The 27,989-nt window shown below is 40.8% G+C and overlaps 1 protein-coding gene across 1 annotated transcript in view; it reads left to right on the top strand.

The window, feature by feature from the left end:
- LOC139546650 (low-density lipoprotein receptor-related protein 1B-like) overlaps nucleotides 1-27,989 on the top strand; it is a 462,326-nt gene that overhangs the window by 185,007 nt on the left and 249,330 nt on the right. The window contains exons 4-7 of the mRNA XM_071355272.1: nucleotides 15,420-15,539; nucleotides 16,101-16,229; nucleotides 18,427-18,684; nucleotides 19,456-19,618. Coding sequence (XP_071211373.1) covers nucleotides 15,420-15,539; nucleotides 16,101-16,229; nucleotides 18,427-18,684; nucleotides 19,456-19,618 — 670 coding nt within the window. The remainder of the gene's footprint in view (nucleotides 1-15,419; nucleotides 15,540-16,100; nucleotides 16,230-18,426; nucleotides 18,685-19,455; nucleotides 19,619-27,989) is intronic.

The following is a 27,989-nucleotide window of genomic DNA, read 5'->3' as shown; positions in this document are numbered from 1 at the left end:
CAAGCTTGATGCCCTCAATCTCACACAAATCATCAAGGAACCCACCAGGTACAACCCTAAATCCGTAAACATGGGCACCCTAATAGACATTATCCTGACCAACCTGCCCTCCAAATACACCTCTGCTGTCTTCAATCAAGATCTCAGCGATCACTGCCTCATTGCCTGTATCCGCCACGGGTCTGCGGTCAAACGACCACCCCTCATCACTGTCAAACGCTCCCTAAAACACTTCTGCGAGCAGGCCTTTCTAATCGACCTGGCCCGGGTACCCTGGAAGGATATTGACCTCATCCCGTCAGTTGAGGATGCCTGGTCATTCTTTAAATGTTACTTCCTCACCATATTAGACAAGCATGCTCCGTTCAAAAAATGCAGAACCAAGAACAGATATAGCCCTTGGTTCACTCCAGACCTGACTGCCCTCGACCAGCACAAAAACATCCTGTGGCGAACTGCAATAGCATCGAAGAGCCCCCGCGATATGCAACTGTTCAGGGAAGTCAGGAACCAATACACGCAGTCAGTCAGGAAAGCAAAGGCCAGCTTTTTCAAGCAGAAATTCGCATCCTGTAGCTCTAACTCCAAAAAGTTCTGGGATACTGTAAAGTCCATGGAGAACAAGAGCACCTCCTCCCAGCTGCCCACTGCACTGAGGCTAGGTAACACGGTCACCACCGATAAATCCGTGATAATCGAAGACTTCAACAAGCATTTCTCAATGGCTGGCCATGCCTTCTTCCTGGCGACTCCAACCTTGGCCAACAGCCCCGCCCCCCCCGCTGCTACTCGCCCAAGCCTCCCCAGCTTCTCCTTTACCCAAATCCAGATAGCAGATGTTCTGAAAGAGCTGGAAAACCTGGACCCATACAAATCAGCTGGGCTTGACAATCTGGACCCCCTATTTCTGAAACTGTCCGCCGCCATTGTCGCACCCCCTATTACCAGCCTGTTCAAACTCTCCTTCGTATCATCTGAGATCCCCAAGGATTGGAAAGCTGCCGCGGTCATCCCCCTCTTCAAAGGGGGAGACACCCTGGACCCAAACTGTTACAGACCTATATCCATCCTGCCCTGCCTATCTAAGGTCTTCGAAAGCCAAGTCAACAAACAGATCACTGACCATCTCGAATCCCACCGTACCTTCTCCGCTGTGCAATCCGGTTTCCGAGCCGGTCACGGATGCACCTCAGCCACGCTCAAGGTACTAAACGACATCATAACCGCCATCGATAAAAGACATTACTGTGCAGCCGTCTTCATCGACCTGGCCAAGGCTTTCGACTCTGTCAATCACCATATTCTTATCGGCAGACTCAGTAGCCTCGGTTTTTCTAATGACTGCCTTGCCTGGTTCACCAACTACTTTGCAGACAGAGTTCAGTGTGTCAAATCGGAGGGCATGTTGTCCGGTCCTCTGGCAGTCTCTATGGGGGTACCACAGGGTTCAATTCTCGGGCCGACTCTTTTCTCTGTATACATCAATGATGTTGCTCTTGCTGCGGGCGATTCCCTGATCCACCTCTACGCAGACGACACCATTCTATATACTTCCGGCCCTTCCTTGGACACTGTGCTATCTAACCTCCAAACGAGCTTCAATGCCATACAACACTCCTTCCGTGGCCTCCAACTGCTCTTAAACGCTAGTAAAACCAAATGCATGCTTTTCAACCGTTCGCTGCCTGCACCCGCACGCCCGACTAGCATCACCACCCTGGACGGTTCCGACCTAGAATATGTGGACATCTATAAGTACCTAGGTGTCTGGCTAGACTGCAAACTCTCCTTCCAGACTCATATCAAACATCTCCAATCCAAAATCAAATCAAGAATCGGCTTTCTATTCCGCAACAAAGCCTCCTTCACTCACGCCGCCAAACTTACCCTAGTAAAACTGACTATCCTGCCGATCCTCGACTTCGGCGATGTCATCTACAAAATAGCTTCCAACACTCTACTCAGCAAACTGGATGCAGTTTATCACAGTGCCATTCGTTTTGTTACTAAAGCACCTTATACGACCCACCACTGCGACCTGTATGCCCTAGTCGGCTGGCCCTCGCTACATGTTCGTCGTCAGACCCACTGGCTCCAGGTCATCTACAAGGCTATGCTAGGTAAAGTGCCGCCTTATCTCAGTTCACTGGTCACGATGGCTACACCCACCCGCAGCACGCGCTCCAGCAGGTGTATCTCACTGATCATCCCTAAAGCTAAAACCTCATTTGGACGCCTTTCCTTCCAGTTCTCTGCTGCCTGCGACTGGAACGAATTGCAAAAATCTCTGAAGTTGGAGACTTTTATCTCCCTCAACAACTTTAAAAATCTGCTATCCGAGCAGCTAACCGATCGCTGCAGCTGTACATAGTCCATCTGTAAACTACCCACCCAATTTACCTACCTCACCCCCCATACTGCTTTTATTTATTTACTTTTCTGCTCTTTTGCACACCAGTACCAATATCTCTTCTTGCACATGATCATCTGATGATTTATCACTCCAGTGTTAATCTGCTAAATTGTAATTATTCGATTTATTGCCTACCTCATGCCTTTTGCACACATTGTATATAGATTCTCTTTTTTCTACCATGTTATTGACTTGTTTATTGTTTACTCCATGTGTAACTCTGTGTTGTCTGTTCACACTGCTATGCTTTATCTTGGCCAGGTCGCAGTTGCAAATGAGAACTTGTTCTCAACTAGCCTACCTGGTTAAATAAAGGTGAAATAAAAAAAATAAAAATAAAAAAAAATGATGGAGGCCACTGTATTCTTGGGGACCTTCAATACTGCAGAAACTTTTGTTGGTACCCTTACCCAGATCTGTGCCTCGACACGATCCTGTCTCTGAGCTCTATGGACAATTCCTCCGACCTCATAGCTTGGTTTTTGTCTCTGACATACATTGTCTACTGTAGGACCTTATTTAGACAGGTGTGTGCCTTTCCAAATCATGTCCACTCAAATTAATTTAGAATAGGTGGACTCAAATCAAGTTGTAGAAACATCTCATGGATGATAAATGGAAACAGGATGTACCTGAGCTCAATTTCGAATCTCATAGCAAAGGGTGTGAATACTTATGTTGTAACGACCTGGGTGTCGGGGGGTGTGAAATCAGACGCAGGAACAGCAGAGCTTCAATGCGGTGATTTTTAATTCCCAACCGGCAAACCAAAATGTCCAACACGGACTTACTGGGTGTCATAAACACCTGTCTACTAATACGGGAGACAAACCCAGTAAACAATACAATACACCACTCCCGAAATCCACAGCTACAGACGAACAATCCCCCACAAAGAAGCATACAGGCTGGCTGACTAATAAAGCCACACTAATTACCAATTAACTCAAACCAGGTGATACAAATAAACACATAAGGAGGGGGAGGAAAAAGAGTCAGTGGCAGCTAGTAGGCCGGTGACGACGACCGCCGAGCGCCACCCGAACGGGAAGGAGAGCCTGCCTCGGTTGAAGTCGTGACATATGTAAATAAGTTATTTTTGTTTTACATTTTTAATACATTTGCAAAAATGTCTAAAAACCTGTTTTCACTTTGTCATTGTGGGGTATTTTGTGTAGATTGATGAGGAAAAATGTGTATTTAATCCATGTTAGAATAAGACTGTAACATAACAAAATGTGGACAAGGGGAAAGCGTCTGAATACTTTCAGAATGCACTGTATGGCAGCACCCAAGGGGCTTGAATTTTCGAGCTCTCCCCATAGATTTTGTGGTGACTTAGTGTCCCCATGAGTGACAGAACACTGAGTCAATCACGCCGCAAATAGAGAACCTTACCAACCCCTACGCTCTATTTTCTGTTGGCTTCCCCACCACCATAAAAAGCACTGATGTAGGCTGAAACACCTGCATTTTGGAGCTGCCTTACTCAAGATAGCAGAAAAGAGACCATGTTTGTATGTGTGGGGGAATTTATAAAGAAGATAGAGACTGTAGATTCTTCAAACATCAACTTAAGATTTGCAAAAATGAAGCAATCAATTATTACCAAGAATGGTTCAGAGTTGAAAGCTTAACAAACATAGTCAGGTATCTGCTTTCATAGAGGGGCGGAACATTGTGTAAAAGGCGATTGGTTTCTCTGTGCAGAATAAGATAGCCCGAGGTTGATATCATGAGGGCTCAACCATATAACTATTTTTGTCACAGTTCACACTAAAATGTTCCCATTCTTGCAAGGTTCCATACAGCTGCCTTCCTGCTAGTAAACCCATGGGATGTCTCACATGCTGCGGTCACACCTAAACGGATCTTAGCTATACGCCCAGTCTTATGACTAAGTCATACAAAGACAAGTTTTTATCAGGTTAGAAAAAACACTAGCATATAACAAGAGACTATTCTTGAAGCTGTTAAACAGGGGTTAGCATGAGTTATTATGTAATTTTCCATGGCATTTCCTCCCTTTTGAGACTAAGTCTCAACCTAATAGAAAAGTACTTACAAGCATTTTCACAAAAAACATTAACATGAGGGAGAATTGAAGACTGTCTTACACTTAATACATTACAATCGTAAATGACTTCTGTTGTCATTGAGTGTCAAACCTTCACATAGTGCAATTAGTTCTCAGAAGGGGGCAAGGACATATTCATTAAACATCAGTACAGTGGTTCCTCCTTTAAAAGTTGCGAGCTCACACCACGGGACTTAGAGGTACCCAGCATCACGACTTCATTGCTCCAGACCACCACAAGGAGGAGATAGAGCACTCATTATGCATTTGGGTCCTAAGGTTTTTATATGACCAATCATATCAAGTGGTTCCAATGACGAATTTGACGCAGGCCACCCGTCCCTGGTGACATCAGCAAAGATGGCTGTCATAAAGTTAATTTATGGAAATCGCTATTTAGCAAGTTTTTTTCCAGCCATATCCAATACCAGATGTATCAAACCCATTCATTATAGCAAGCAGGCAGCAGGTTTCAAACCCTCAACATTCTAGCCCGGAGTGCAGCACGCTATCGACTGTACCCAAATGTATTAATTGGGGTTGGGGCCGATTGTGGCTAAAAACACTTTATCAATTGGAATCTTTAACGTGGTAAAGGGAAAAAGTATGATTATTAGTTTTTCACAAGCATAGCAGGATGGATTAGCTGAACAATAGACTATTCAACCTTTACTAAAGAATTCTCTAATAGTCGAGCTAGGTGTGAAACCCCCCCTCCCCAACTTGAGCTAGGTGTATTACTGATTTACAGAAATATTGGAACAAAGTTGTCTAATTAAGGCAAACAATTTAGAATCCTCCAATTCTGTAGCCTACTCCCGACCGTCATGCTGTACAGCACCATATTTTCCATTCTATCCTAACGGAAACCCTGAGTTTTGTTTTTGTTTTTTCTATGAATAGAAACACCATAAAATAATCAAATGAATTAAGCCACATTTCTTCAAATCAATCCCATATACTATGTTATTCCAAAAAAGGTTTTAAATTCTCTGGCATTGCCAATACGGAATACTATCAAATGCTTCTCAAAGATGCCCTCTGGTGGTCAAACTAGCAATAACTTGCAGTAATAGAAAAAATTACTGAGAATTAAATTGTGTGCCACAGAATGCTGCGATAGCAAGCAAGATGTCGCAACTTTTAAAGGAGGAACCATTGTACATACAGTGGGGAGAACAAGTATTTGATACACTGCCGATTTTGCAGGTTTTCCTACTTACAAAGCATGTAGAGGTCTGTAATTTTTTATCATAGGTACACTTCAACTGTGAGAGACGGAATCGAAAAATCCAGAAAATCACATTGTGTGATTTTTAAGTAATTAATTAGCATTTATTGCATGACATAAGTATTTGATACATCAGAAAAGCAGATTTTTTAAAAAAACTTTAACATCCCACGGAGCACCATGTAATCCATTATTAAAAAATGGAAAGAATATGGAACCACAACAATCCTGCCAAGAGAGGGCCGCTCACCAAAACTCACGGACCAGGCAAGGAGGGCATTAATCAGAGGCAACAAAGACACCAAAGATAACCCTGAAGGAGCTGCAAAGCTCCACAGTGGAGATTGGAATAACTGTCCATAGGACCACTTTAAGCCGTACACTCCACAGAGCTGGGCTTTACGGAAGATTGGCCAGAAAAAAATAAGAAAACATGTTTGGTGTTCGCCAAAAGGCATGTGGGAGACTCCCCAAACATATGGAAGAAGGTACTCTGGTCAGATGAGACTAAAATTTTGCTTTTTGGCCATCAAGGAAAACACTGTCTGGCGCAAACCCAACACCTCTCATCACCCCGAGAACACCATCCCCACAGTGAAGCATGGTGGTGGCAGCATCATGCTGTGGAGATGTTTTTCATCGGCAGGGACTAGGAAACTGGTCAGAATTGAAGGAACGATGGATGGCGCTAAATACAGGGAAAGTCTTGAGGGTAACCTGTTTCAGTCTTCCAGAGATTTGAGACTGGGACAGAGGTTTACCTTCCAACAGGATAATGGCCCTAAGCATACTGCTAAATAAACACTCAAGTGGTTTAAGGGGAAACATTTAAATGTCTTGGAATGGCCTAGTCAAAGCCCAGACCTCAATCCAATTGAGAATCTGTGGTATGACTTAAAGATTGCTGTACACCAGCGGAACCCATCCAACTTGAAGGAGCTGAAGCAGTTTTGCCTTGATGAATGGGCAAAAATCCCAGTGTCTAGATGTGCCAAGCTTATAAAGACATACCCCAAGAGACTTGCAGCTGTAATTGCTGCAAAAGGTGGCTCTACAAAGTATTGACTTTGGGGGGGTGAATAGCTATGCACGCTAAAGTTTTCCGTTTTTTTGTCTTATTTCTTGTTTGTTTCACAATAAAAAATATTTTGCATATTCAAAGTGGTAGGCATGTTGTGTAAATCAAATTATACAAACCCCCTAAAAATCTATTTAAAATAGGAAAAATGCCAAGGGTGGAGAATACTTTCGCAAGCCACTGTATCTAAAGATGTTAGCTCTATCATAGTCTGCTTAATAAGAGAGGGTGATGACACCTTATACAATTTCTCAAAATGTTCTCCAAGATAACACCTGAAAGCATGTCTTTCGAGTTGGCCAAGTACATAGTCTATCTCTACGCTTTGTATCTCTGTATCCGCTCCTCTACAGGAGTTCGTCCCTGATGCATAAGTGGCATTGAGAAACATGCTATATTTTCAAAAGATTTTAGCTGGTACTTAGTGAACAAACTTCCAGTTAGACATTAAACATCTCTAGAGGTGATTCGAGGAGACTGACACAATCAGAATATATAAAACCATATGTAGGACATTATGACTAAAGGCTTTATGAATGCTAGTATCACAATTCTAAGTAAGGTGTTACCCATGGTTTTGCTGTTTCTTTAGCAACAGAGAAGAAGGCAGGCATCTCTTTCTATCTAGCATTGTCTGCTATTGCAGATTATCTTTGGTTTGGATATCTTTAGGCCCAGCGTCTAGTCATTTTGCACGTTCTCTTCCCACAGAACAGGAAAGCATGCCAGTTATCATGTCATGAAAGATAAAGCCTGAGTCTTACTAGATGAAAGGATCAAAATAGACAATAGGAGAGGGGGGCATTTAGAGAGTAGGCGCCACAAAATACATAGACAAAATGGTGCATTTGAGCTATTTCAATAAAGTATGTCTTTCAGTTGTTACCAAAATTATATTGTCTGTGTATCATACAGCTCTTGCCAGTAAAATATTATTTATTTAGACAGTTAATTACCTTACTGTGTGTGTGTGTGTGTGTGCGCGCGTGCGTGCGTGCGTGCATGCATTTGTGTGCTGTGGGTGCATACTTGTTTGAATGTGTCTGTGTGTGTTTTGCTGTGTTTATATTATTGTGTACAGTATTGTATTGCATTGGCATTCATACAGGATGATTTCAAAGATGCCTTCAAAATTAAATAATCCAACTGAGATGTCTTTATCATTACCAGTTAATGTACTCACACAGACAGCTTGTCTATTGCACCTGCCATCTCTCCACCCGACCAATACATCTTCATGTGTCAGCAAGCTAACAGAAAAGACACCTCTATAAATTCCTACGCTTTTAAAACTGTCATCTTCCTCAGCATAGATGCATTTTAATTGCTAAACACAACACCAATATCCTCCACACAGATAGTGATGTTCTGAGACGATGTTCTGAGATTATTGGCTGAGCTCACTGATGTCTTGATGTCTAAGTATATGTTGTCAGGAGTTTGCTTGGTTCTGCCGAGGCGTTACCAGATTGTTTTAAATGCTCTGTTGTTGAAATAGAAGAAAACAAGTCAAATCAATGAGTAGCCTGAACAGCGTTTATCCTAAGGGTTTCTATTTGACAGTAATTAATGCTCGGCGATAGCAAATCTATCTTTTCAGCAATTAAAACTTTCCCTGTTTTTTAAGCTTATTATTTTCTATCTGTCACTTATTCCATTGAACATCTATCAAGTCTTAAATTGCTGGTCTTTTGTTCTGGTCTGTACAGAGAATGGTGTTACACAAAGAACATCAGAACAATAGAATGAACGCTAGCTAGGAACATAAGAAGTTGGCCCTCTCAGAACTGCTATCAGTCATTTTATATTCCATGTAGACAAGTGTTTCAAAAATGAAACACTAATGTATTCCACAAAGTCATTTTAGAATGCTTTGCTTGCGATAGACTAGTGTGCGCAGAGAAACACGAGATTAAACTTCACTCAACTTTGTAGAGTTTCCCCGTTAGTTAACACTATCAATGTTTCCCTTTACTGTGGGAATTGAGATTGAATCAACACAATATTAGTGACTTCCAATGCAACATACCGAAACAAAACGATTATGTAAGAGATTTTGTTGTAGGCAGAATGCATCAGAGTAGGATTCTATTGCATTGACAGGCACGACTCAGGCCGTACTCTACACAGACCAGTGCCTCATAACCAATCAGCGCTACAGTAGACCTATATGCAAATAGACCATTGCCATATATCGATGCGTGCCATTCACTTTGAACTGGACTGTTTTTACAGCATGAGCTGTTGAGTGTAGATGTGCTTGTTTTGAGATCAAAGTGAGAGCGACATGTAGCGACGTGTGCACATTTGTAAATTTGTTCATATCCTTTGCTAGTTTGTGAGTTATTAGCCCAGTTATAGATAATTTGTAGTCAGTAATGGGGGAGTGATTACTTCCTAAAAGAGCACAAAACGTGTGCAATTTCTAGACATCTTTGAAAACCGAGTTCAGTCTTAAAGAGGTAGTGTTGTATTTTGCGACAGGCTTGAAAAATAGGCAGGTGTTCACTCCCATCATTTTGAGTCTTCATGAGAAAGATTCAGTGTCTTTAATTATTTTGTTGGTTTGAATGTTTCATTGTGTTGTGTATTAAAGAGTCAAAATCTTGACTGTCATCCACTGTCATCCTTGACAACTAAAATAAACTTAGGGTACTCTGCTTCAATAATACTTTAGCCCAATTCTGTGCAGCAAAGTACTTCAAAAATACTTTAGCCCGATTGTGTGCAGCACAGTATGCCGATTTAAGTCTGCAAATGGAAAGTACTGTACAGAGAGACGTTTTCAGTCAGGTATCTGCTTTCATAGAGGGGCGGAACATTGTGTAAAAGGCGATTGGTTTCTCTGTGCAGAATAAGATAGCCCGAGGTTGATATCATGAGGGCTCAACCATATAACTATTTTTGTCACAGTTCACACTAAAATGTTCCCATTCCTGCAAGGTTCCATACAGCTGCCTTCCTGCTAGTAAACCCATGGGATGTCTCACATGCTGCGGTCACACCTAAACGGATCTTAGCTATACGCCCAGTCTTATGACTAAGTCATACAAAGACAAGTTTTTATCAGGTTAGAAAAAACACTAGCATATAACAAGAGACTATTCTTGAAGCTGTTAAACAGGGGTTAGCATGAGTTATTATGTAATTTTCCATGGCATTTCCTCCCTTTTGAGACTAAGTCTCAACCTAATAGAAAAGTACTTACAAGCATTTTCACAAAAAACATTAACATGAGGGAGAATTGAAGACTGTCTTACACTTAATACATTACAATCGTAAATGACTTCTGTTGTCATTGAGTGTCAAACCTTCACATAGTGCAATTAGTTCTCAGAAGGGGGCAAGGACATATTCATTAAACATCAGTACAGTGGTTCCTCCTTTAAAAGTTGCGAGCTCACACCACGGGACTTAGAGGTACCCAGCATCACGACTTCATTGCTCCAGACCACCACAAGGAGGAGATAGAGCACTCATTATGCATTTGGGTCCTAAGGTTTTTATATGACCAATCATATCAAGTGGTTCCAATGACGAATTTGACGCAGGCCACCCGTCCCTGGTGACATCAGCAAAGATGGCTGTCATAAAGTTAATTTATGGAAATCGCTATTTAGCAAGTTTTTTTCCAGCCATATCCAATACCAGATGTATCAAACCCATTCATTATAGCAAGCAGGCAGCAGGTTTCAAACCCTCAACATTCTAGCCCGGAGTGCAGCACGCTATCGACTGTACCCAAATGTATTAATTGGGGTTGGGGCCGATTGTGGCTAAAAACACTTTATCAATTGGAATCTTTAACGTGGTAAAGGGAAAAAGTATGATTATTAGTTTTTCACAAGCATAGCAGGATGGATTAGCTGAACAATAGACTATTCAACCTTTACTAAAGAATTCTCTAATAGTCGAGCTAGGTGTGAAACCCCCCCTCCCCAACTTGAGCTAGGTGTATTACTGATTTACAGAAATATTGGAACAAAGTTGTCTAATTAAGGCAAACAATTTAGAATCCTCCAATTCTGTAGCCTACTCCCGACCGTCATGCTGTACAGCACCATATTTTCCATTCTATCCTAACGGAAACCCTGAGTTTTGTTTTTGTTTTTTCTATGAATAGAAACACCATAAAATAATCAAATGAATTAAGCCACATTTCTTCAAATCAATCCCATATACTATGTTATTCCAAAAAAGGTTTTAAATTCTCTGGCATTGCCAATACGGAATACTATCAAATGCTTCTCAAAGATGCCCTCTGGTGGTCAAACTAGCAATAACTTGCAGTAATAGAAAAAATTACTGAGAATTAAATTGTGTGCCACAGAATGCTGCGATAGCAAGCAAGATGTCGCAACTTTTAAAGGAGGAACCATTGTACATACAGTGGAGAGAACAAGTATTTGATACACTGCCGATTTTGCAGGTTTTCCTACTTACAAAGCATGTAGAGGTCTGTAATTTTTTATCATAGGTACACTTCAACTGTGAGAGACGGAATCGAAAAATCCAGAAAATCACATTGTGTGATTTTTAAGTAATTAATTTGCATTTATTGCATGACATAAGTATTTGATACATCAGAAAAGCAGATTTTTTTTAAAAACTTTAACATCCCACGGAGCACCATGTAATCCATTATTAAAAAATGGAAAGAATATGGAACCACAACAATCCTGCCAAGAGAGGGCCGCTCACCAAAACTCACGGACCAGGCAAGGAGGGCATTAATCAGAGGCAACAAAGACACCAAAGATAACCCTGAAGGAGCTGCAAAGCTCCACAGTGGAGATTGGAATAACTGTCCATAGGACCACTTTAAGCCGTACACTCCACAGAGCTGGGCTTTACGGAAGATTGGCCAGAAAAAAATAAGAAAACATGTTTGGTGTTCGCCAAAAGGCATGTGGGAGACTCCCCAAACATATTGAAGAAGGTACTCTGGTCAGATGAGACTAAAATTTTGCTTTTTGGCCATCAAGGAAAACACTGTCTGGCGCAAACCCAACACCTCTCATCACCCCGAGAACACCATCCCCACAGTGAAGCATGGTGGTGGCAGCATCATGCTGTGGAGATGTTTTTCATCGGCAGGGACTAGGAAACTGGTCAGAATTGAAGGAACGATGGATGGCGCTAAATACAGGGAATGTCTTGAGGGTAACCTGTTTCAGTCTTCCAGAGATTTGAGACTGGGACAGAGGTTTACCTTCCAACAGGATAATGGCCCTAAGCATACTGCTAAATAAACACTCAAGTGGTTTAAGGGGAAACATTTAAATGTCTTGGAATGGCCTAGTCAAAGCCCAGACCTCAATCCAATTGAGAATCTGTGGTATGACTTAAAGATTGCTGTACACCAGCGGAACCCATCCAACTTGAAGGAGCTGAAGCAGTTTTGCCTTGATGAATGGGCAAAAATCCCAGTGTCTAGATGTGCCAAGCTTATAAAGACATACCCCAAGAGACTTGCAGCTGTAATTGCTGCAAAAGGTGGCTCTACAAAGTATTGACTTTGGGGGGGTGAATAGCTATGCACGCTAAAGTTTTCCGTTTTTTTGTCTTATTTCTTGTTTGTTTCACAATAAAAAATATTTTGCATATTCAAAGTGGTAGGCATGTTGTGTAAATCAAATTATACAAACCCCCTAAAAATCTATTTAAAATAGGAAAAATGCCAAGGGTGGAGAATACTTTCGCAAGCCACTGTATCTAAAGATGTTAGCTCTATCATAGTCTGCTTAATAAGAGAGGGTGATGACACCTTATACAATTTCTCAAAATGTTCTCCAAGATAACACCTGAAAGCATGTCTTTCGAGTTGGCCAAGTACATAGTCTATCTCTACGCTTTGTATCTCTGTATCCGCTCCTCTACAGGAGTTCGTCCCTGATGCATAAGTGGCATTGAGAAACATGCTATATTTTCAAAAGATTTTAGCTGGTACTTAGTGAACAAACTTCCAGTTAGACATTAAACATCTCTAGAGGTGATTCGAGGAGACTGACACAATCAGAATATATAAAACCATATGTAGGACATTATGACTAAAGGCTTTATGAATGCTAGTATCACAATTCTAAGTAAGGTGTTACCCATGGTTTTGCTGTTTCTTTAGCAACAGAGAAGAAGGCAGGCATCTCTTTCTATCTAGCATTGTCTGCTATTGCAGATTATCTTTGGTTTGGATATCTTTAGGCCCAGCGTCTAGTCATTTTGCACGTTCTCTTCCCACAGAACAGGAAAGCATGCCAGTTATCATGTCATGAAAGATAAAGCCTGAGTCTTACTAGATGAAAGGATCAAAATAGACAATAGGAGAGGGGGGCATTTAGAGAGTAGGCGCCACAAAATACATAGACAAAATGGTGCATTTGAGCTATTTCAATAAAGTATGTCTTTCAGTTGTTACCAAAATTATATTGTCTGTGTATCATACAGCTCTTGCCAGTAAAATATTATTTATTTAGACAGTTAATTACCTTACTGTGTGTGTGTGTGTGTGTGCGCGCGTGCGTGCGTGCGTGCATGCATTTGTGTGCTGTGGGTGCATACTTGTTTGAATGTGTCTGTGTGTGTTTTGCTGTGTTTATATTATTGTGTACAGTATTGTATTGCATTGGCATTCATACAGGATGATTTCAAAGATGCCTTCAAAATTAAATAATCCAACTGAGATGTCTTTATCATTACCAGTTAATGTACTCACACAGACAGCTTGTCTATTGCACCTGCCATCTCTCCACCCGACCAATACATCTTCATGTGTCAGCAAGCTAACAGAAAAGACACCTCTATAAATTCCTACGCTTTTAAAACTGTCATCTTCCTCAGCATAGATGCATTTTAATTGCTAAACACAACACCAATATCCTCCACACAGATAGTGATGTTCTGAGACGATGTTCTGAGATTATTGGCTGAGCTCACTGATGTCTTGATGTCTAAGTATATGTTGTCAGGAGTTTGCTTGGTTCTGCCGAGGCGTTACCAGATTGTTTTAAATGCTCTGTTGTTGAAATAGAAGAAAACAAGTCAAATCAATGAGTAGCCTGAACAGCGTTTATCCTAAGGGTTTCTATTTGACAGTAATTAATGCTCGGCGATAGCAAATCTATCTTTTCAGCAATTAAAACTTTCCCTGTTTTTTAAGCTTATTATTTTCTATCTGTCACTTATTCCATTGAACATCTATCAAGTCTTAAATTGCTGGTCTTTTGTTCTGGTCTGTACAGAGAATGGTGTTACACAAAGAACATCAGAACAATAGAATGAACGCTAGCTAGGAACATAAGAAGTTGGCCCTCTCAGAACTGCTATCAGTCATTTTATATTCCATGTAGACAAGTGTTTCAAAAATGAAACACTAATGTATTCCACAAAGTCATTTTAGAATGCTTTGCTTGCGATAGACTAGTGTGCGCAGAGAAACACGAGATTAAACTTCACTCAACTTTGTAGAGTTTCCCCGTTAGTTAACACTATCAATGTTTCCCTTTACTGTGGGAATTGAGATTGAATCAACACAATATTAGTGACTTCCAATGCAACATACCGAAACAAAACGATTATGTAAGAGATTTTGTTGTAGGCAGAATGCATCAGAGTAGGATTCTATTGCATTGACAGGCACGACTCAGGCCGTACTCTACACAGACCAGTGCCTCATAACCAATCAGCGCTGCAGTAGACCTATATGCAAATAGACCATTGCCATATATCGATGCGTGCCATTCACTTTGAACTGGACTGTTTTTACAGCATGAGCTGTTGAGTGTAGATGTGCTTGTTTTGAGATCAAAGTGAGAGCGACATGTAGCGACGTGTGCACATTTGTAAATTTGTTCATATCCTTTGCTAGTTTGTGAGTTATTAGCCCAGTTATAGATAATTTGTAGTCAGTAATGGGGGAGTGATTACTTCCTAAAAGAGCACAAAACGTGTGCAATTTCTAGACATCTTTGAAAACCGAGTTCAGTCTTAAAGAGGTAGTGTTGTATTTTGCGACAGGCTTGAAAAATAGGCAGGTGTTCACTCCCATCATTTTGAGTCTTCATGAGAAAGATTCAGTGTCTTTAATTATTTTGTTGGTTTGAATGTTTCATTGTGTTGTGTATTAAAGAGTCAAAATCTTGACTGTCATCCACTGTCATCCTTGACAACTAAAATAAACTTAGGGTACTCTGCTTCAATAATACTTTAGCCCAATTCTGTGCAGCAAAGTACTTCAAAAATACTTTAGCCCGATTGTGTGCAGCACAGTATGCCGATTTAAGTCTGCAAATGGAAAGTACTGTACAGAGAGACGTTTTTTATCCTCTAGTAATTTCCATAATGTTTCTAAGATTCTAAGTCTGTCTGTAGAGAGCACATCTCCGTCTGTCATTTAAATGTTGAGTTAGCAGCTACATGAGAGGCTGTCTTCCCACACATTTTGTATTTCTGTGTGGCATTTCCCAGATACTGACTGTAATGTTGCGCAACACCTAATGATCCCTGCCGTGAGCTCAGGACTGTCAAACTCCTCCACTGATGGGGAAAGAAGAGCTTTGAGGAGCAAGAAGAAAATCAAAAAGCAATTTACATGTGCTCTCTCTCTCTCTCTCTCTCTCTACAGAGCTGCTCTCAGCATGCCATGAGCTGCGTTGCCGCTATGGCTGCGTCATGACGAGAAACGGAACCTTCTGTTTCTGCGCTGACGGCTTTGAGGTCGGTGAGGACGGGACAAGCTGCAGAGGTAGGCATCGTTAATGCTGTCGGGCGAGCTGCATCTCTCCTCTATCTCCTCTTTCCCTCTCTCTATCTCCTCTCCTCTCTCCTTCACCCTAGGCCAAACTTCTCAAATTAACTGAATAGGCAGGAGGCCTGCTGGAAATTAGGACCATCTGTCTGGAGGCAGGGTTGTTCTCCCCTGACCCTGTCAATAGCAGCCCAGTCCAGTCTGACAGCTGTTGGGACATACTGTGACATGAGACTTCTATCAGAGGTCAGGGGTTAGAGAGATCTCTGGTGGGGTTTAGATTAACTTCTGTACCCAAGGTATGGTTCAAATTATGTACAGTAACTCTGCTTCACAACATACAGTACAGTACAGTAAATGCATAACAGTTCACTACAGTAAAGCACCATGATTTTATTCACACTACAGGATCCAATGACTTTCCAACATAGGTAACTTGGTTGTGTGGTAATAATTTCTAAGGTGGTACAGTGAGGGCCACATTAAGTATGCTTTATGTATTTGGGTCATGTTTGAGCAAACCTAATTTGTTACAAATGGCTCCCCCTCTCTCCCCAGATCATGATGAATGTGCTGTGTACGGAGCATGTAGCCAAACCTGCCTGAACACCTACGGGTCATATAGATGCAGCTGTACAGAGGGATACATCTTACAGAATGACAGAACGTCCTGCACAGCCAAACAAGGTGAGAATAACAACACTGTATTATAAAACAACATAATCTGCATATAACTTAGAAGATAGAAGGTACAATTTTCTATGTTCAACCATCCTGGGGGCTTGGGTATAGGAATAGGCCTAATTCCTCTTAACCTTGTTTTTCAGTGTTGGGTAGCTTCAGTATAGGAAAGATGAATTTGTTCCACCACTGACCACATCTATCTTCCACCAGGGAATTGGAATGCAGTAGTAGATATGGTCAGGTTAGGATAATGAGGGAACTAATGATCTCGAGGTTTTAACTGGGAGCCATCTCAACACTCTGGAAGTGTTTAATGGTGAGACAATACCTGGCGTTGCCTTGATTTACGTTATGGTCCGATAGCTGGCAACATGTTGTTGCTGGTGAATAAAATAACTCACTTCATTTGTTTGGTATAAAACAATATGCAGTAGTGTTCCAGTCTACACAGACAAACATTTAGCCTTGTGCCATATACTGTTTTTCTGTATTGCCCACCGTAATGTATGATACATTTTTAGGCTGTGATGATGATGCATACTCTACTGTGTGAAAGTAGCCTGAAGCAAAGCAGCACACCTAGCTGGGGAGAGTCACACTGTTGCAGCTTTTAATCAATGTGACTGGTTTCCTACCAGGAATAAACTGAATATGATTACCCATAAACTTAACTGAACCCAATGCTCACACACATTAATATTAATTTAGCGGAGAAAGATTGCAGTACAGGGTTAACTATGGGGTTACCGTTAGTTGTAAAAGCTCATGAATATAAATGTCAGGAGCATATTCTCTCAGAGGCCATGAGATGGTGAGCAGTAGAGGGTAAAAAACACATTAAGACAGGGTACCCCAATTGGTGGCCCACAAGTTTTGGTTGGCCCCCCAAGTTTTCTGAGCAGAAAATAAATATGTATTTTAAAAAATATAAAAACTAAAAACACCAGAAAATCAGCTCCAAGTGATTTTAATTTTGGAAATCTTCTCCCAAGTGTTCCCACGCATAATAGAGACTTGATCGTATACAAATGTAAGCAAGGTTTGAAATGATTATGTTTTAGTCAAATATCTATTTGGGCTTCTTTTGGTCAATTTGCAGTCTGCAAATTATTTGTAAGTATGTTCTGGCCCCCCAAACATCCACTCAAAAAAAAATTGGCCTGCAGCTGAATCTAGATGATCTCTGCATTAATATCTAATTATAGTTTTTTTTAAATATACCGCAGAAACATTTTTTTTCTTCTTCCACATTTGAATCAATCATTTTTCATCAGGATGTTAAAAGGTTATGATTATATAATACAATACTTTTCCCTTGCACTCTCCAAAAACCACCAGTACCAACATTCTGTGACATTTTCCCTTGACCTGATTACATTGTCATGAATCAAAACCATATTTCTGTCTCTCTCAAACTCTCTTAGGTAATTGCAGTTTTAGAAATGATGTTAATGGTAGATGCTGATGTTTTTCATGCAGGACTTGTTTGACACATGTTGTACAGTAGAGAAACGTAGAGTCTATATTTTGTTGAATGAAGACCACAGTTTTGCATTCAAGAGAACAATGTCTTTATCAGAGAGCTTGACTGGCACCTCAAATGGCACCCTATTCCCCTATGGGCCCTGGTCAAAAGTATTGCGTTACATAGGAAATAGAGTGCCATTTGGGATGCAGAAAATGTGCTTCTATGAGAAAACCAAAGCCCCCTCCATGCTACAATGGTATCTCATGGAGTTATAGGCAGCTCCTAAAGGTTGGCTTAGAGGGATCAGGGTAAAGATAAGTGTTTTTCACAGTGGACACACTGATTTATTGCCCATATTAGGAGAGCCAGCCCTGACTTGAACTTGTGTGGGGGATCGGGATAAAGCAGGGCTTTTTGGGGTGAGCTCAGTAGCAGAGAAAGTACACGGTCAATTAGGCCTCAGACATGGGTTGTGTTAGCTTAGCAGTCAGGAAGAGATAACCGCTATAGAGAACATTAAATCTGATGTAGCTTTGATGTGTTGCTCATTCCTTATGGATATTGTTCTGTTCAGTTATACATTACAGAAATGAACTGAAGAAAATTCAGGTTTTGTATAATATATCTTCCACATCGGAGTCCTCCTGGGTTGATAAAGGCCTTTTACATTCCATGTGAAGAATTTTTACCGTGTTGTTTTTTTCCCCACTATTTCTTCTTCTTGTGTTCCAGACCCTGGCGACAGTCCTCCAGCTCTGCTGATTGTAAGGTCAGATCACATAGCAACCACAAGACTAAACGGATCTAATCTACAGACTTTGAGACTGTTGGAAAAATATGGATCCCTTTCATTGGATTACTATTACCAGGAAGAGGAAGTGTGTTGGCTTCTATCCTCAGATTCCACTGGAAGGCTTCGCTGTGCTAAGATGAAGAATCTGAATGGATTTACAATGGAAAAGGATATCAAAACAGTACAAAGTTTACAAAGTACGTCTTGCATTGTGTCAAGTTGTCAATGAAATTCTCTCGCTTACAATGTTTGGCAACTATTGATTTATCAAGCACACTCAGACATGCCCCTTCAGAAAGCCTTAAAACACTCCCTGTCTCACTCTTTCCCTACCCCTGCCTCCCTCTATGTCTCTATTTTCCCCACTAACTTTCACAATGTACACTTAGAAAAAAGGGTTCCAAAAGGGTTCTTTGGCTCTCCCCATAGGAGAACCCTTTTTGGTTCTAGATAGAACCCTTATAGGTTCCATGTAGAACCCTCAGTAGAAAAGGGTTCTACCTGGAACCAAAAATGGTTCTTCAAATGGTTCTCCTATGGGGACAGCCGAGGAACTCTTTTAGGTTCTAGATGGCACCTTTAAGAGTGTAGGAAATGCTTACCCAATGAAATTCCCATGGTCACTTTCTACTTCAGGGTCATTGTAATGCAATTAGGTTTGGAATGCCTTAGACACATGTGTTTAAGACAACCTAGCTATTCTATCCTGTTTATTCAAGAATTTAAGGAATGCTGCTCACGCTCAGTATTCCATCAATGTCAGATTCCAAACTTACTACACATACCTTACATTCAGTTATGTGTCTTTACCTTTAGTAAATAAAATGAATGTAAATGAGAAAATGTGATCTAACATAATGGAAGATTAACAAGCGTATCCTCACAACATGTAATTTGATACAAATATATTTAATCAAAGAAAGGTTTAATGGCAAGAATTTAATGACATTCTTTGTTTTTCTCCATAGATGTAGAGCACATGACCATCGATTGGCTCACTGGAAACTTTTACTTTGTGGACCGTGTAAGCGACAGGATATTTGTTTGCAACCGTGTTGGGGACACCTGTGTCACCATTATAGATTTAGATCTGACCAATCCTAAAGGAATCGCTGTGGATCCACTTATGGGGTGAGTTAGCTTTGTACACTTTCTTTGACTTTGACTGACAATTATAAGAGCAACCTATGGTATCCCTAACTTCCTTTGGATCCGTCTATTGTCACTGATCTTATCACATACCCATCGTATGCAATTTTGAGTGTCCATTTTAAATGACATAGAAACCAGTTGGCTGTTATTCAATCACTGCATGTAGTGGTTTTCCAGATAGCACTTCTAGAACAGATCGGGGTAGTAAACACTTCAAAACTGGCACTTCTGAAAAAGCATTCCAGAAACCCACTACAGTGTGTTCAATTGATTGAATTAAAGCCTTTCTCAAAATGTTAAGTCTTTAAAATGGCCTACCGTACCATATAACTATATGCATGATTGCCTATCCTTACATCATGCAGATATTTGCTTTACTTTCGGAGCATGTCTAGCATAATTTGCTGGGGAGGCAGTGCTCCAGACAGCTCCCACTGTCACTACCTTGGTTACCTTGTCCCGGACCTGCTGTTTTCGACTCTCTCTCTCTACCGCATCTGCTGTCTCTAACTCTGAATGCTCGGCTATGAAAAGCCAACTGACATTTACTCCTCAGGTGCTGACCTGTTGCACCCTCTACAACCACTGTGATTATTATTATTTGACCCTGCTGGTCATCTATGAATGTTTGAACATCTTGGCCATGTACTGTTATAATCTCCACCCGGCCCAGCCAGAAGAGGACTGGCCACCCCTCAGAGCCTGGTTCCTCTCTAGGTTTCTTCCTAGGTTCCTGCCTTTCTAGGGAGTTTTTCCTATTCACCATTCTTCTGCATCTGCATCTGCATTGCTTACTGTTTGGGGTTTTAGGCTGGGTTTCTGTATAGCACTTTGTGACATCGGCTGATGTTAAATAGGCATTATAAATATATTTTATTGATATTAGTATTCACTGATTTCCCCTCACATCCCCCAGTATAAAACTCCCCATTTGTGTTTCTGTCACCACAGCAAAGTACCCAAGCCACTGTTTGGTGAGACAAAATGGCTCTCTGAAACTCTTGTTTCAAACTGTAAATCCTGAAATGTATGGAAGAGGGAGAGAACAAGTGAAGAGTGAGGCAATACAAAGAGTCCTCCAAGGAGAGAATGGAGGCCTGATTATGGAGTCATCAGCAGCTAAAAGGGCTTCTGTTCTGTTGTAATATTCCCAGGGAGAAGGAACCCAGGAGCTCAACAGAGAGAGTCAGCCCCATTATATTCATGAGGTTACAAGAACAGGCAATGGGCATGCATTCAGAGCAGCTTTTTAATGAGAAGCCTTTCTCTGAGAGATGCTGTATCGTAGCACCAGGGCTCTTAGCAGAGCAAAGACCATTCACAGTGCAAACAATATCAGAATGAGAGCATCGGAGCTTCTCATCTCAATGTGTGTTACTTGGCGGTTATATACGAGCCTCGATTATACCTGTCCTCTTAAAGCTAATATGTACTCTGATCTAATTTGATGGATAAAACATTTACAGTTCTTTCCCTCAGCTAGCCTCAGCGTCCAGATTATTCAATCTAACTTCAGATGCATGCCGCTGGTTCTCAGTATAGCTCCTCTATCTCTAAATAATGCAGTGTCTACTCTGCACAGCAAAATGATTCCTGTGAAGTGAAATGTTTATTGATACACGGATGTTAGATTGATTTCTCACATCCTCGCAATGTATTCCCCCACTTCATTCCCCAAAACGTTTCCTTCATATTAGGGCTGGGCATCATGGCATCTCTATTTCTTTTTACGATTCACGATATATATGTATATTGTTTTTTACGTTTTCTCTAAATAAGCTTTGTTCCACAGTTAAAGGTCAATAAACTGCATTTGAAATAGTCAGGAGTAATCTAATGAATTCAGGGCATGTAAAATTATACCTAGGCTAAATATAAACCTTCCACAACAATAAGACCCACTAACAATTGAATTATAAAAATAAAAAAACTGTTTAACGTGCTTTAAAAAAATAATCACTGCAATAATCACTTTCAAGTCTGTCTATGAAAATGCAATTTTTGTTACTAATTTTACCAAAACCATGCACAATGCACATCCACTAATAATAACCAACTTCTTGTAGCATGCACTAGCCTTCTTGTAGCGGCAGGTAGCCTAGTGGTTAGAGCGTTGGGCCAGTAACCAAAAGGTTGCTAGTAGGTTGAATCCCCGAGCTGACAAGGTAACAATCTGTCGTTCTGCCCCTGAACAAGGCAGTTAACCCACTGTGCCTAGTCCATCATTGTAAATATGAAATTGTTCTTAACTGACTTGCCTAGTTAAATAAAGGTTAAATAAATAAAAATAAAAAATTAACACAGGTCTCATAAACAATCTCTCAAGGACAAGCCCATGTGCTAGTCAATCAATCAATCAAATGTATTTATAGAGCCCGTTTTACAACAGCAGTTGTCACAAAGTGCTTATACGAAAACCCGAGTCTAAAACCCTGGAATGCAAGCAATGCAGATGTAGAGGCACGGTGGCTAGGAAAAACTCCCTAGAAAGGCAGGAACGTAGGAAGATATCTGGAGAGGAACCAGGCTCTGAGGGGTGGCCAGTCCTCTTCTGGCTGTGCCGGGTGGAGATTTTAAGAGTACATGGCCATTAAGGCCAGATAGTTCTTCAAGATGTTAAAATGTTCATAGAAGACCAGCAGAGTCGAATAATGATCACAGTGGTTGTAGAGGGTGCAAGAGGTCAGCACCTCGGGAGTTAATGTCAGTTGGCTTTTCATAGCAGAGCATTTAGAGGACGAAACAGCAGCAGAACAACAGAAACTGGGTCAGCAGCACGACCAGGTGGACTAGGGATGGGGACAGCCAGGAGTCAACAGGCCAGGTAGTCCTGAGGCATGGTCCTAGTGCTCAGGTCCTCTGAGAGTGGAGAGAGCAAGAGAGATGGGAGAATTAGTGGGATCATATCTAAGATCCCACAGGACACCAGATAAGACAGGATAATTACACCAGATATAACATACTGACCCTAGCCCTCCGGAATGTAGACTATTGCAGCATAGATACAGGAGACTGACCCGGGGGGGTCGGGGGACACTGTGGCCCCGTCGAAAGTTACTCACAGACAGGGACAACCAGGCAGGATATAACTTCACCCACTTTGGCAAAGCACAAACCTCACACCACTAAAGGGATCAACAGGCCACTAACTTACTACCCCGAGACAAGGCCAAGTAATGAGTAGCCAGGTAATCTTTATATTTCAAGTCTAGCCAACTTGGATTTATTTGCGTGTTAACAAGGTAGAACAGTTGAACAAACTGTTTTGAATAGACCTTCCTGTCAGTCTCCAACTGTTTGAACAACATACCCTGTTCACTTTGTTTAGATATTGAAATCAAGTGGCCTACCAGGATAAGAAGTTGCTTATTTCTCAGAATGAGAACGCGTTACCAATTCCTTATATAAATGTGTCTTTTTATACTCATTGTACATTTATAAAAACAGACTAGACATCTAGCGGTAACAGACACTGAGCATTAATTTTCCACAACATGTTCATTGATACTCTCCTTTTTATACTGAACAAAAATATAAACGCAACATGCAACAATTTCCAAGATTTTACTTAGTTACAGTTCATATAAGGAAATCAGTCAATTGAAATAAATAAATTACACTGGGCAGGGGCGCAACCATGGGTGAGCCTAGGAGGGCATAGGCCCACCCACTTGGAAGCCAGGCCCACCCATTGGGGAACCAGGCCCAGCCAATAAGAATTAGTTTTCCCCCCACAAAAGAGCTTTATTACAGACAGAAATACTCCTCAGAACCCCCCCCCCTCCCCTCTCAGACGATCCCGCAGGTGAAGAAGCCAGATGTGGAGGTCCTGGGCTGGCGTGGTTACACATGGTCTGCAGTTGTGAAGCCTGTTGGACATACTGCCAAATTCCAACAACGTTGGAGGCGGCTTATGGTAGATAAATTAACATTAAATTCTATGGCAACAGCTCTGGTGGACATTCCTGCAGTCAGCATGCCAATTGCACGCTCCCTTCAAAACTTGAGACATCTGTGGCATTGTGTTGTGTGACATTTTAGAGTGGCCTTTTATTGTCCCCAGCACAAGGTGCACCTGTGTAATGATCATGCTGTTTAATCAGCTTCTTGATATGCCACACCTGGTGGATGGATTATTTTGGCAAAGGAGAAATACTCACTAACAGGGATATAAGCAAATTTGTGCACAACATTTGAGAGAGATACGCTTTTCATGAAAATGGAACATTTCTGGGATCTTTTATTTCAGCTCATGAAACACTTTACATGTTGCGTTTATATTTTTGTTCAGTGTAGTACAGTCTGCTCTGTTCTACATTTTGAAGTTGAGACTTGAGACATAAAAAGGGTAACGTTAGAAATGTTATGTTCTCGTCTATTACAGTAAAATAAGGTCTCTAAGCATTTCAGTGTCCATATGACCGATTCTGATTTACCAACCCTCAAATGCAAATAGAGAGTTTAAACTGCTTGTTATTAGAGGAAGAACTTATCTTTGTATTTCTTGTGAGAGGCGGGGGGGGGGGGGGGCATGGTGTCTGTGTGCAAGTGGGAAGGTGCACAGTGCTCACAGCACAGAAGGGGCAAAGGAGACAAGACCAAAAATAACAAAAAATAAAAAACCTTGATTCTTGTATTTGGAACATCGCGCTAAATCATACTTTAAAAAAAATCTAATACATTTTATATATCGCCCAGTCCTACTTCATATTATATCCTGATGCATAGTCATCTTACCCCTAAACATATCTACCTCTATCACTCCAGTATCATTGCACATTGTAAATACGGTACTGGAACTGACTCTGTATTTAGTATGCTTACTTACATTCTTGTGTTTTTCATATTTTTATGTGTTCTTGTTCTACCTTATGTTATTTTTTTGTATTACATTGTTATTAATTACTGCATTGTTGGGTTTTGAGTTTGCAAGAAAGGCATTTCACTGTACTTGTGCATGTGACATTAACACTCAAAACTTCAGAAGAAATGACTCTGTGTTGTTTTTCTAAAGCAATGTGGCTTGTCTGTTATGATTCACTGTGAATCTATGCAGTGTGTTGAAGTGACTGTGATTGCATGGAGAATGACAAACATTCCCTTTTAACGTCATGAAAATATAATGCAATTACTTCCTAAGACAAACATGCCTGTTTACTTGACATGGCAATCATTAGTTGTGAGAAGGTTAGTCACATATATACAATGCTTTCAGAAGGTATGCAAACATACCCCTTAACGTTTTCCACATTTTGTTGTTACCGCCTGAATTCAAAATGGATTAAGTTGATATTTTTTTCTCTGACCCGTCTAGACACACTAACCCATAATGAAAACATGTCATTAGACATTTGAGCAAATGTATAGAAAATTAAATACAGAAATGTCTCATTTACATAAGTATTCACACACCTGAGTCAATACGTGTTAGAATCACCTTTGGCAGTGATTACAGCCGTGAGTCTTTCTGGGTAAGTCTCTAAGAGCTTTGTATTCCTGGATTGTACAATATTTGCACATTATTATTTTTTAAATGCTTGAAGCTCTGTTGAGTTGGTTGTTGATCATTGCTAGGAAGCCATTTTGAAATATTGGCATAGATTTAAGTCAAAACTGTGACTAGGCCACTCAGGAACATTTGTCTTGGTAAGCATCTCCAGTGTATATTTGGCCTTGTGTTTTAGGTTGTTGTTCTGCTGAAAGGTGAATTTGTCTCCAAGTGTCTGTTGGAACCAGGTTTCCTCTAGGACTTTGCCTGTGCTTAGGTCTATTTCGTTTATTTTTATCCTGAAAAACTCCTTAGTCCTTGCCCATGACAAACATACCCATAACATGATGCAGACACCACCATGCTTGAAAATGAAGAGTGGTACTCAGTGATGTGTGGTGTTGGATTTGCCCCAAATATAACGCTTTGTATTCAGGACATAAAGTACATTTATTTGCCACGTTTGTTTGCAGATTTACTTCGGTGCATGATTTGGAATATTTTTATTCCATATAGGCTTGCTTCTTTTCACTCTGTCATTTAGGTTAGTGTTGTGGAGTAACTACAATGTTGTTGATCAATACTCAGTTTTCTCCTATCACAGCCATTAAACTCTGTAACTGTTTTAAAGTCACCATTGACATCATGGTGAAATCCCCTCCTCTCCGGCAAATGAGTTCAGAAGGACGCCTGTATCGCTGTAGTACTGGTGGATTGATACACCACCCAAAGGGTAATTAATAACTTCACCATGCTCAAAGGATATTCAATGTCTCCTTTTTTCCCCCATTTACCAATAGGTGCTCTATTGTGGATGAATCAGTGTTTGAAATGCACAACTCCACTGTGTGACCTTACAGATAATTGTATGTGTGGGATACAGAAATTAGGTAGTCATTCAAAAATCATGTTAAACACAGAGTCCATGCAACTTATTATGTGACTTGTTAAGCAAATGTTTACTTCTGAACTTATTTAGGCTTGCCATAACAAAGGGGTTGAATACTTTCTGACTCAAGACATTTCAGGTTTTAATTTTTAACTAATTTGACATTAGGGGTTTTGTGTATAGGCCAGTAACAAAAAATCTAAATATAAAATTCAGGCTGTAACACAACAAAATGTGGAAAAAGTCAAGAGGAGTGAAAACTTGTAACGATCGTCTGTGGTGGTAGAAGGATCAGACCAAAGCGCAGTGTGGTAAGTGTTCATGTCTTTTTAATAAACAAAACTGAACACTGGAACAAAACAATAAACGAAGTGAACAAACGAAACAGTACCGTGTGGCGACAAACACTAACACGGAAGACTTACACCCACAAACCAAAAGACAAAACAGGTTACCTAAATATGGTTCCCAATCAGAGACAATGACAAACACCTGCCTCTGATTGAGAACCATATCAGGCCAAACGACAAACTCAACATAGAAACACAAAACATAGATAACCCACCCAACTCACGCCCCGACCACACTAAAACAAAGAATACAAAAGAACTATGGTCAGAACGTTACAAAACTTTATGAAGGCACTGTACACTTTGGTTGGAGTCATGAAAACTCGCTTTTCAACCACTCCACAAATTTCTTGTTAACAAACTATAGTTTTGGCAAGTCGGTTAGGACATCTACTTTGTGCATGACACAAGTAGTTTTTCCAACAATTGTTTACAGATAGATTATTTAACTTGTAATTCACTATATCACAATTCCAGTGGGTCAGAAGTTTGCATACACTAAGTTGACTGTGCCTTTTAACAGCTTGGAAATTTTCAGAAAATGATGTCATGGCTTTAGAAGCTTCTGATAGACTAATTGACATAATTTGAGTCAATTGGAGGTGTACCTGTGGATGTATTTCAAGGCCAACCTTCAAACTCAGTGCCTCTTTGCTTGACATCATGGGAAAATCAAACAAAATCAGCCAAGACCTCATAAAAAAATGGCATACCTCCACAAGTCTGGTTCATCCTTGGGAGCAATTTCAGAAAGGCCTGAAGGTTCCACGTTCATCTGTACAAACAGTAGCACGCAAGTATAAACACCATGGGACCATGCAGCCGTCATATCGCTCAGGAAGGTGACGTGTTCTGTCTTCTAGAGATGAACGTACTTTGGTGCGAAAAGTGCGCATCAATCCCAATATAACAGCAAAGGACCTTGTGAAGATGCTGGAGGAAACAGGTACAAAAGTATCTATATCTACAGTAAAACGAGTCCTATATCGACATAATCTGAAAGGCCGCTCAGCAAGGAAGAAGCCACTGCTCCAAAACCGCCATAAAAAAGCCGGACTATTGTTTGCAACTGCACATGGGGAGAAAGATCGTACTTTTTGGAGAAATGTCCTCTGGTCTGATGGAAAAAAAAAAAATGTTTGGCCATAATGACCATCGTTATGTTTGGAGGAAAAAGAGGGAGGCTTGCAAGCGAAGAACACCATCCCAACCGTGAAGCACGGAGGTGGCAGCATCATGTTGTGGGGGTGCTTTGCTGCAGGAGGGACTGGTGCACTTCACAAAATAGATGGCATCATGAGGAAAGGAAAGTTATGTGGATTTATTGAAGATACATCTCAAGACATCAGTCAGGAAGTTAAAGCTTGGTTGCAAATGGGTCTTCCAAATGGACAATGACCCCAAGCATACTTCCAATGTTGTGTCAAAATGGCTTAAGGATAACAAAGTCAAGGTATTGGAGTGGCCACCACAAAGCCCTGACCTCAATCCTATAGAAAATTTGTGGGCAGAACTGAAAAAGCGTGTGAGAGCAAGGAGGCCTACAAACCTGACTCAGTTACACCAGCTCTGTCAGTCGGAATGGGCCAAAATTCACCCAACTTATTGTGGGAAGCTTATGGA

The sequence above is a fragment of the Salvelinus alpinus genome, chromosome 20 (genome assembly GCF_045679555.1).
Source record: "Salvelinus alpinus chromosome 20, SLU_Salpinus.1, whole genome shotgun sequence".
Taxonomy (NCBI): domain Eukaryota; kingdom Metazoa; phylum Chordata; class Actinopteri; order Salmoniformes; family Salmonidae; genus Salvelinus; species Salvelinus alpinus.
The sequence above is the reverse complement of the archived record's forward strand: the minus strand, read 5'-3'. Positions and strand labels throughout refer to the sequence as shown.